The sequence below is a fragment of the Canis lupus genome, chromosome 14 (assembly GCF_011100685.1).
Source record: "Canis lupus familiaris isolate Mischka breed German Shepherd chromosome 14, alternate assembly UU_Cfam_GSD_1.0, whole genome shotgun sequence".
NCBI lineage: Eukaryota > Metazoa > Chordata > Mammalia > Carnivora > Canidae > Canis > Canis lupus.
In genome coordinates this window covers 16,553,269-16,565,411 of record NC_049235.1, presented here as the reverse complement: position 1 = coordinate 16,565,411, position 12,143 = coordinate 16,553,269, and the positions used below count along the sequence as shown (strand labels likewise).

Below are 12,143 nucleotides of genomic sequence, written 5' to 3'. Positions count from 1 at the left end.
CTCACATATAAACAGGCCACTAACCCTGCCAAATTACATTGCTTAAAACCAATTCCACTTTAACATTTAAACCTAATACTTTTGGTTGAATCAAAATTTGCACAATAATCAAAATGAAACAGTTTGCTTTTACTTTAAGGCTCCTAGTCTTTAACAAATTTAGTGGACAGTCTGAAAACAAAGGGTGAAAATATATTTGTTTGGGGATCACGTCCAAAAGACAACAGTCCCAAGGATTCCTATGAATACACACAGTGATGAGGGAGGCTTGACTAAAAGCAATGAAGCTTTGCATTACATTCTCTAGTTCTATCCATGTCTTTGCAAATGGCAAGATTTCATTCTTTTTTATGCAAAGTAAGTCAGTCAGAGAAAGACAAATACCAAATGATTTCACTCATGTGGAATTTACAAAACAAATGAGCAAAGGGAAAAAAGAAAGAGAGAGAGAGAGAGAGAAATCAAGAAACAGACTCTTAATTATAGAGAACAAATTGATGGTTACCAGAGGGAAGGTGGGGGAGGGATGATGGGTCAAATAGGTGATAGGGTACTTGTCATGATGAGCGCTGGATGATGTATGAACGTGCTGAATCACTATACTGTACTCCTGAAATGAATATAACATTGTATGTTAACTAACTGGAATTAAGAAAAAAAAAAAACTTTTTAAGGCTGTGGATTTGATCTGTTTGGTTGATATTTCCTAGAGGAAACATATTTAAGATACTTTAGTCAACATCATCCTCTCCTCCTTCCTTTTGAAACCCCCATACCATTTTACCTGGACCTTTTTTTTTTTTTTTTAAGATTTTATTTATTCATGAGAGACACAGAAAGGCAGAGACATAGACCGAGAGATAAGCAGACTCCTTGTGGAGAGCTCAATGCGGGACTGGATCCCAGGATCCTAGAATCACGAACTGAGCCAAAGGGAGATGCTCAACCAGTAAGCCACCCAGCCACCCCTTACCTGGGCCTTTTTCACTTCATTCTAGCTCATATCAAGTACACTACATTCTAACTTATGTTGAGTTATTTAGGTATATGGACAATCTCCCTTCAAGATTGTAAAGTCTCCTGAGATCAGAATATCCATGTGACTCTTCATCTACAATATAAAAAGGGCATAGGGTACCTAGGTGGCTCAGTGGGTTAAGTATCTGCCTTTAGCTTGAGTCATGATCCTCGAGACCTGTGTCAGGCTCCCTATTCAGAGGGGAGTCTGCTTCTCCTTCTCCTTCCTGCTTGTGCTTTCTTTTACTATGTCTGTCACTCTCTCTCTCTCTCTCTCTCTCTCTCTCGGTCTCTCTCAAACAAATAAATAATGTAAATAATCTTTAAAAAAAAAAAGGAGCATAAAAACAACATAATAAACATTCATCATTAGTTGAATAGACTCAAAAAAATGTTAACAAGTCTCTTAATGCACAAAAGTCCCTGGGCAAGTCCCTGAAAGATAAAAAGATGAATTTGAGGTACTAATTAAAGACATTTTTAAATACTATATATTTTTAAATACAAAGTATTACACAATGCATAATGTTTTTAATCTTCTATTAAATGCTACAGAGATTTAAATGAGACAACATAATCAGGAAACCAAACTAGGATAGAGATTAGTAGTCAGAGTGATGATAAACTGCCTCCCTTCCTCAAACTGAAACACATACACAAAGTAAGCACAAAGTAAGCTGAAAAACACTGTTTTTTTTTAATCTACTCAAATATGAAATGTGGGATCAAAGCTTTTATTAAAAAATTAAAAAGTTTGTGAGCATTATATGTTGACATGGTTGGAGTAACAGCCATATTCTTTAGAACCAAGCTTTTTTTAAAAAAAAATATTTTATTTATGTATTTTAGACAGAGAGAGAGAGAGAGAGTGCACAAGTGGGGGGAGAGGACCAGAAGGAGAGGGAGACGCAGACTCCCTGCTAAGAGCAAAACCCAACTCGAGGCTCCATCCCAGGACCCTGGGACCACGACCTGAGCCAAAGGCAGATATTTAATCGACTGAGCACCTAGGTGCCACTAGAACCAAGCTCTTTACCAAGGGGGCTACACAGTATAGAAATCTCAGCCAACTTCTTCCCAACCTATGTATCCCTACAAGAATAAGAAACTCAAGAGAATTCAAGGTAATAAAAAAAACTCTCTATTCCTTCTAAAGTTTCTAAACTATAGCTACCAGCAAGTACACCTAAAGCAACAAGTACACAAACATTTTTGGTGGGGGGGATAAGAGGGAACTCTTTTGCTTGTATTACTTAAAGAACCATGAAATAAAAGATGACTCAATATATAGCATAAGTAGTAAAAGAAGAACACTGCCATGAATGCAGTGCACCAAATTACTGAGGTTTGGAACGTCTAAGTGTTATGGATTGAATTATGTCCTCCAAAAAAGGTATATTGAAGTTCTAATCTCTAATACCTCAGAATATAACATAGGTTCTTTGGAAATAGGGCCTCTAGCAGAGGTAATGGAGTTGAAATGAAGCCAGGCCGGTAGGCCCTGATCCAATATGACCAGTGTCCTAAAAAGGGAACATTTTGGGCAGCCCGGGCGGCTCAGCAGTTTAGCGCCGCTTCAGCCCAGGGCGTGATCCTGGAGACCCCAGGGAGCCTGCTTCTCCCTCTGCCTGTGTCTCTGCGTGTGTGTGTGTGTGTGTGTGTGTGTGTGTGTCTGTCTCTCATGAATAAATAAATAGAATCTTTAAAAAAAAAAATCTTAAAAAAAAATAAATAAAAAGGGAACATTTGGATACAGACACACACAGGGAGAAGACCATGTAAATAGGAAGGCAGAGACTGATGTGCCGCATCTCTAAGCCAGAAGTGCTAAGGGTTGCCAGGACACCACAGAGGCTAGGAGAGAAAAGCAAGGAACAGATTCTCTCCCCTACAGACCCAATCCTCAGAAGGAACCAACTCTGCCAACACCTCGGTCTCAGACTTCTAGCTTCCAGAACTGTGAAAAGATAAAGTTCTGTTTAAACTGCCTGGTCCCTGGTACTTTGCTTTGGCAGCCCCTAGCAAAGTAGTGCAATGAGGTTCGTGCCAAAATCCTAACTTGACACGTGAATCAAGGTGTATTTGTAAAAAGCTCACAAACTAAAAATTAGTGAGATCTGTAAATTCCAGGCAACTTTACTACAAGATTATGATAGCTGCTCTTGGAGAAGATGCTAAAGATAATCTTTAAAGATGGAGGCAGGGACGCTGACATTTCTGGGAGACCAGTGAGGAGTCCTGGAATGGAGGTCACAACACTTAGCTGGCTATTTAAATTACAGCACTTCAAGGGAACATATCAAACAAACTCAGCTCTCAAGCCTTGCTAGATGTCACGTAACTGTTTTGCTCTGGCCTAACCTTGCCACCCTAAAGCAAGCAAACACAGGCAACCTGTCATCTCTTAAAGCAGGTGAGTGGTCAATGGCTTTCATCTCCAGCTGGAGGAAATTAAATACTACATGTGACCAGCAAGCTTGAAACTGCTTGAGAAATGCTGACAAGATACATTTAGGCCCACTGGAGTGAAGAGTATTAACTGTCCAGAACCGTCCTCCTCAAAGATTGCAGATACTTCAAAGGCAGACTTTCTTTTATTCAAGTATAATAAATAGAGGATTTTTCAACTATCTCCAAGATTTTGACATAAATCATATAGGTAAACATTTAATAGAGTTATTAACTCACATTTGGCGATCAGCTGAGCCCATCTTTTTGGGAAGGCACTTCAAAGTAATTGGTGTGTTTCCTTATAATGAAATAATATGTTTGCTTCTGTTTGATTCATGATTACAACAAGCCAGAGCATATGTGAGAACCATCTGGAATATTCAACAAGGACCAAGGCTTTCCAAGGAAGGCCTTATACTGTGGAAGCAGTATTGTGTAATGGTTAGGAAAAGAATGGCTGCAAACCAGAGAGACGTGATCCAAAAACAAGCTTTGTCACTAACCAACTGTGTGCACTTGGACCAGCGGCAAAAATGCTCCAAGTACTAGGATTCCTAGTCAAAAGGAGGTGATAATAATAGGTACTATCTTATAGAGACAATGGATATACCAAACATTATACAAAATAATTGCTTAATCCAGTGTACTGATCCTTATAACATTAAATGTGCAAGTAATTTTTGTATATTAGAGAGAACTATTTTTCTTTAGGAAAGAACATAAAGTTTCACATACAACCTCTACTGAAATTTGCTCAACAATATTCTATAATGCTCAGGCATTCTAGTTAAGTCATTAGCAGCCCTCTAGATTTGGTTTGGATTTTTTTATTCCCCATAATGTTTTTCATTCAAATTTTTTAAAAAGATTTTTTTTTTGGTAAATATTTAAACTCTCAAAATTATTACTACCATTTTTTTACTTATATTATTCCTACATCCTTACTTTCATATCTTCCTTTGTCAGAAATATTTTTTCATCTTCTTAAAAAACATAAGCGGGCAGCCCAGTTGGCTCAGTGGTTTAGCACCGCCTTCAGCCGGGATCGAGACCCGGAATCAAGCCCCAAGTCAGGCTCCCTGCATGGAGCCTACTTCTCCTTCTGCCTGTGTCTCTGCCTCCCTCTCTCTCCCTCTCTCTCTCTCTCTAGGAATAAATAAAATCTTAAAAAAAAAAAAAAAAAAAACATAAGCAAAGGTGTAAGTTTATGTTCCAGAAAAGCCAAAGGTTACCTAAACAGTCAAAATTTCCAATTATGTGTTTAGAATTTTCCTCTACACGTTTTTATGTAATTAATTAGGTTAGAATTTCCTATCTTCCACAACGACTTAAAAGAGAGACAAAAACAAAGATGGTTCAGAAAATTATTTTTCAACTCTATTTGGTAGTGTTATTATGGTAAAACAAGGCTTGTTTTTCCTACAATTATTTGAGAAATAGCATTACATTTCTACATGCCACAGAATATAGTAACTCTGTGCTCTTAATCAATAAGAGAGAGAGAGAGGAGGCCTATCAGAAACATATGGGGTAAGCTTTTCAAGAATCCAAAACCTGTGCCTGACCCCAGGATAGCATGAGGGGAAAATGACAACAGGAGGGAAGGGTTGTCTCTCCATGTGACTATGTATGTAGTATGATGTCAAAGTATACAGGTAGGAAAAAAGAAAAAGTCTGCATTTTTTTTTTAATTTAGTGATTTCGTCAGATGGAGTAAAAGACACAAGAATGGCCAACATATTTGACTTTGTCAAATCAGGACTCTTATTCTTAAGCAAACATTAAACCTCCAGAGGAAATTAATCATATCATTCACCTGTAAACTAATTTTCATTTGTGGGTTATAGCCTCAGTATTGGGGGCAATGGTAGGACAGAAAAGATAAATTGGACAAGTCTGCAAAACTGTTTGCTAGCAGGGAAAACCAATTCTGCTGACTTACATTTCTTCAAACAACAATAACAAAAACTTAAAGAAGAAAATTTACTGTATATTAAAGGAGAATTATTTAAATAAATTAACATTATTAATTACTAATAATCAGTATTAAGAGAATAGGTATATTCTAAATGTGAAATATTAAAAACCAAATAAACTTACTTGCTTTTCCCTTTGTATACTGTAGCATAAGATCCTTCCCCTAGTTTTTCCAGTTTTTCGTAGGAGTCAGCTTTTCCAAATTTGGGACTTGTCGGCTAAAAATGGAGCAGAGGGTAAACAAAACAGATTGTATCAAACTAACAATAAATAGGCCAATTTTGCTAAAAATGTATAGATTCTGCTACTCTCCAAATAACTTTCTTCTGATACAAGAGTATTTCTTCTAAAAAAACAACATAATAACTATCCAGGATACAAAACTCAGAAAATGCAAATAAACACGATGTAGAAAGTTTAAATTTACCTATAATCTATCTATCAAGAAAGAACCACCATTAATATTTTCGTATCTCTTTTCCCATGCTATCCAGCTTTGTACATAAATGGGATTACACTATACATACTGATTTTAACCTACTTTTTTTTCCCTCCACTCAATATATTATGAATATTTTTCATATTATTATATAATCTAAATTAGGGGCTGGCTAATCTAAACTATCATCTGTTTATCCCACAAACTTAAAAAATGTTCTTTTTTCTTAATGGAAGGATGGTCAAAAGAAGAATAAAATTTCATAGCATGAGAAAATTATATAATTAAAATTTAGTGTCCATGAAGTTTATTAGAACACACTCATGCATGTTCATTTCCATATCGTCTTATGACTTGCAAGCTACAACAGAACTGCAACTGCAGCAGATGATACAGCCAATAAAACTGAAAATATTTACTATGACCCCTGTTGTAAATAATTACTGTATAATATTCAGTCAATAAAGGTACTCCTCCAATACCTCTTAGCAATAATGCAAACAAATAATCAAAGATGTATCACTCAGACATTACATTAACACAAAAGGAACCATCTTACATATTATAAACCAACCCTTAAGGTTTAGCTGCAGCAAAGTAACTCTTCTAAAGACATGGTACGTCCCAACAAGACGATAAAAGTGATAGAAGTGAGTAATCTCATCACTCTTGCTGTCCCTAGCTCCTGCCTCAACTTTCACCAGACAGAAAGAAATGGGAAGTACTGTCTCTGTGGAGCAAGTTACCTATTATTTCACTATAAAAGGGTAATATCAAAACGTATCAGAAAATGATAATTATATAAGGAATTAAAAGCATCTCAAGGGATTATCCAATCTCAGTTATAAATACATAAATAATTTATAAAAAGTTGCTAGTGATTATGTTACTGCATAATTAATCAATATCAGAAGCTCAGGAAAAGAACTTCTTGCAGGAAGTTTATAAAACACTATTTTTGAGCATGTGTTCTTAATCACTTATGAAAAACATAACATACTGGCAATGGTTCTGATTCCCACCATTTATAAAGATCCAACGTGGCAAGTTGAACACATGCTTCTTATCTCCCTCTCATCCAAAATGCCATATAATGACTGGGAAGATATTTTTCAAAAACAATAAATCAGAAACAGGAATGGGAAACAAAAAAGCATGCCAATATTTAATCAGAAATTTTTAGAAATTCTGAAAGACAGACAGTAATAGGGATCAAAACTTCAGAGAAAAGATTGGGGCAACAGAAAGCCCCAACCTGTAGAAGACTATTACAGATTAAAAAAAAAAAAGCAGGAGTCTCCAGGTAAATGTGAAACTAATCAACACTGCTGAGCACATAGCATCCCCCTAAACAAACTGCAGGGACATCTGCACTGGAAACACAGCTGACAGCATAGGTATTCAGGCCAGAAGGGCAGAGCAAGGACTGAATTAGCCACTGCCCAGAAAAAGGATGGCAATTCTCCTATTCCCAAACTGTAATCCCTGTGTCTCTCATACAATCACTAGAGATGATTTACAGAAAACAGAATAAGCTGACAGCAATTCTCAAAATACAAAAATAAGTATATAATCAAAAATCACAAATTATTTCAGGAGGGTCAATACCTGGGGGAAAAAAGGTATAAAATTTAATGGGCAGATAAATCAAAATCCTGGTAAGAGAGTTGGCATCACAAAGAATAACTTTGAATAAAAATAACCAGTATCCTCAAAGAGATTTCAGAAGATACTGCATCTCTTAAGAAGAAATAATTAGAGATTTAGGGATTAAGTATCTAATCAATGAAGTAAAATATTCAATGGGCAGTGAATAGAAGAACAGACATATATGAAAAGTGATAAGCTCAATGTCTGAAGACAGTTCTAGAAAACTTTAGGGAGAGGTTGCATCTAAATGGAAAAAATATCCAATCAGCATAATAGTTCCTTCCACAGACAACAATGACTGCAAAAAGACAATCAAGCAACATTTTCAAAATAAATAGTGAAAATGATTCCGTATCACTAACACTATACTCAAAATAGTCTGTCAGTGGGATGAAAAAGTTGCAATCTTGCTACTTAGAGAAAATAAATCTAGATATAAAACTCTGAATTATCTCAATATAAGGTGTAGTTGAAGTGATGGGAAAGCACAGAGAAGCAAGGGGCACTAGAGGAAAAGAAACAACGGCAGGCTGAGACTTCTTGAATTGATCAGGACAGACTGCAGAGGCTAAGCAATTCCAAAGGCGTATGTTTTAGTATGTCTCTTAACTCTTCAAAGGTCATCACAAAATAATATGAATTAGATATACCCCAAACAAATTAGGGAGAAAGGAATAGAAGAACACAGTGTAATAAAGAGGGGGATGAAAGTAAAAAAGTGAAAGCTTGGGGATGGTGCACACAAAGAAAACATGTTAAGTCTAGGTTCATAAAATAAGAACTTAAGTTTCAACATATTGATCACATAAAACATATAAATCAATCATACTGATTAAAATAATCATAAATGAACAAACTTTCTCTACTAATAGAAACTTCTCAAATTGGAAAAAAAAGACAGTCTAGCAATATGCTATTCAGAAGAGACAAAATTAAAATGAATAAATCTGAAAATAAAGGAGTAAAGGGAAAATATAGAAAAAAGGAATTTACAAAATAATGCATTATACCCATATTGATGGCAAACAAGATGGAATTCAGAAAATAGATTAAATTAGTATATCCCATAAAAATGAACAATGATATCCACAGAGCAGTTTAATAATCATGAACTAGTATGAGTCAATTAACATAGTTATGAAATGTATGAGACAACTGCTGGTAGCAACTTTAAAGAGAAATATAATTCAAATATAATATATAATATAATTCAAATACAATTATAAATTATATAAATATAATTATATAAATATAAATATATAAATTATAATTTAATATATTATAAATAAGTTATATATTAATATATTAATGTGTATATTAGGTTTGTTTGTTTGTTTGTTTATTCAGAGAGAGAGACACAGGCAGAGGGAGAAGCAGGCTCCATGCAGGGAGCCCGATGCGGGACTCGATCCCTGGTCTACAGGATCACACGGCGCTAAACCACTGCAGGCAGCACTAAACCGCTGCGCCACCGGGGCTGCCCTTTTTTTTTTTTTTTTTAGATTTTTTTTTGTTGTTTATATATTAGGTTTCAAGCACACATTTAACACTCACAAAAAATGATGACAGATTAGGCCATGAGGAAAATTTCAATATTCAAAACTGTAGAAATACCTTAAGTTACTTTTTCTGAACACAATAAAATCAGCAATTAAGAACAAAAGGAAAACTTAAATGGTTTAGCCATGTGAGTGAAAATGAAAATTGAAAATTCATAAATAAATATGTGGTACAGAGGACATGACATTTTAAGACCCAGGGGAGACAGCCAAATCAATACATACAAGAAAATGTAAATACATATGCACATACAAGAAAAGAAGAAAGGTTGAAAGTAATATGAATTAGATATACTAGGAAGGGATTAATAAAGACAATGGACCATGTATTCTTTTCTTCAAGAAACTTGTAAGGGACAAACCATGTGTTGAGTTGAATCAAGTAAAACTTAATGGAAAATCACATTCAAAATCGCCTGACTAGTCCTGTGTGGGTTATGTTCTCATGCATTTTTCATCACCGGGAAACAGCTTGCGAATGTCACACTTTACCATCACCCTCCTGAGCCCAAGTTCTAAATAGAAATTTTAAAACCTATATTAAACTTCAGTATAAAATGATCTTCAATGGGGAAAATATTGTGTTCACAGTTCCACTCTAAATTATTTAAAATTAGAATGAGAAGTCTGTGTTTGCTTTTGTGCTCCTTTAAGAATAAATCTAATCTAAGTTCAAGAAAAAAGCAGCAGCAGAAAATACCTCTTTACTCCTATTAGGAGATAAACTGCTAATGTGTATTTATAGCAAGCACAAAACACAGTCACACAAAACTGGTAAAAGAATAGGAAGCCAATATTTTCTCTCCTTGAAAATGCACAAATAATTTTCTAAAATATTTCACTCTCCATAAACTGCCTTATATATTAGAGTTGTAATCATTTTAAGATATAGACCACACTAAATGTACTACTTGAAGAAACGGAATTGAGGAAATCAGAAGAACAAGGAGAATATGTTTAAAAAAAACACACACACCATTTATCTACAAGAAAAATCAAGTAAAAGAAGATGGTAATGGCAAAAGTAGTCTATTTATCTAATTAAATGGATTTGGATATATTAACTGCCATAATTCATACATATCCTATTAATACTGCGATGGCAGAAAATTAATATTTTGTCACATTTGATGGTAGGACAATCAATGTTATTTTCCCTGTGAAACTGATATGTATATACTTCATGGAAATACACTGTAATCTACAGATCAGTCATGCTAGCTTCATAGCTCCATACACCCATAATGTCTCTCTAAAAAATTTTATCTGCAAAAGAATGGGCCTATGGAATAGGGTATGTCTATGATATAGTCTGAGCTTTAAAAATTAGATCTTGTAAAGTCAGTCCTCTATTTTAAGTAACCAGAAATGCTCTAATCTGTAATTACTATGCATATAAATAAGGAATCCAACTGCTAAGTCATTAAAGAGGCCAATAATAAAATCCTTCCCATCAAAAGAGTGAAATTAAGAATAATTCAGAAAGAGAGGTCCTATTTTGTTTGATAAATTAAAGCTCAGGCCTTTGGTTTGCCTAGTTTTTTCTCACAAATTTATTAAATCATCACATTTAAATAGATGCTAGATCAAACCAATATGCAGTCAACCCTAAATATTATCTTTGGCTCTTTACTGTCAGGTGCATGGGTGGATTGGAAACAGCTTTATGGGGCAGCTATTCTCTGCTTATCACTTCCCTACTTAAAGTGCAGGCCTGAGATGGCACTTTAGAGAATTGGAAATTCAGAGGGCTAATCAGCAATTACTAACCAACACTAACTGCACAGAGATGTGGAATTTAATGAGATAATGTAAATACATTTTTTAAAAAATAGAATAAAGGTACAGAGAACCATCAATTGTCTGGACCAGTGGAGGGGAACATCGGCATAGATAATGAAAAAATGAAGATAATATTCCAGCTGAGTGGTGCATCCCACCCTGCCACAAAGGAGATGCTCATGGCCCTTGCTAGTTCTAGTTCACTGTGTAATTAATAATGACAGCTAGTTAATATCAAGTGTTGCTATGTGCCTGGCTTTGAGCTAATCACTTCAAACATGCACCTAAATTTAATCCCTAGAATACCGCTCTGGGGTCAGTTCTATTAGTATCCTCATTTGAATATGAAGATTTTAAAGACTGGGGAAGCAAATAACTCTAAAACATCTAACATCCGGGATGCCTGGGTGGCTCAGTGGTTGAGTGTCTGCCTTTGGACCAGGGCGTGATCCTGGAGTCCCAGGATCAAATCCCACATCGGGCTCCCTGCATGGAGCCTGCTCCTCCCTCTGCCTATGTCTCTGCCTCTCTCTCTATCTGTCTTTCATGAATAAATAATTTAAAAAAAATCTAACATCCTGTACCTAAAAGCAGAGCTAGAAATCAAACTACATTAATTAGAATCAAGAACCTATTTTCTTTACCACTACTGCCTTGGTGGAATCTTCCCTTGGAGACCTAATCCTCATGGAAGAGGCATTAAATTATGCTTAAATTTGTCATCCACTGAAACCTCATTCCTAAAACCAGGGATGTGTTTTTGAACTGCATTTTTATAAACTGCATGAGTATATTTCTATGTTCGTTCTAATAATACCATGACATGGCTATGGGAATGTCTGCAGTTTCATATCGAAATCACTAAAAATTGATTTTGACCTTCATATATAACTCCTTGTTTAACATTATTGATGATGCCCTGAACGGAGGAAAACCACAGTATGCACTATTGTATTATACTATAATTTTGAGAGTGGATGTAAGCATAAGGTGGGAAAGATTCAGTCGCAACTATGTGGCCTCATTAAACAAGAAGTTTTCAAGTGAAATCTGCCTTTGCTAATTTTTCTTCTGCCTTTGATCTCAGGAAGAAGCTCTATCATCCTGTATTTCTAGCCCTATTATAGATAGTCACACTAACGTAATCCACAGCTGATAGATAACTTGGTTACAAAATAGATGTAGATCCTACACAGAGAGATAGATCCAAGCACCACAAGCAGTAACAACCTGACAAGGGGCCTCGGGCCTCGGTTCTATCTAGGAAT

At 35.4% G+C, this 12,143-nt stretch overlaps 1 protein-coding gene across 11 annotated transcripts in view; it reads right to left on the bottom strand.

The window, feature by feature from the left end:
- CDK14 (cyclin dependent kinase 14) overlaps nucleotides 1-12,143 on the bottom strand; it is a 722,239-nt gene that overhangs the window by 413,585 nt on the left and 296,511 nt on the right. For all 11 annotated transcript variants that reach the window (XR_005369364.1, XM_038556760.1, XM_038556759.1 and 8 more), the window contains one exon: nucleotides 5,569-5,663. Coding sequence is in view for 10 of the 11 variants with exons in the window: in XM_038556760.1 (XP_038412688.1) it covers nucleotides 5,569-5,663 (95 nt within the window). In the remaining variant the exon portion in view is untranslated. The remainder of the gene's footprint in view (nucleotides 1-5,568; nucleotides 5,664-12,143) is intronic.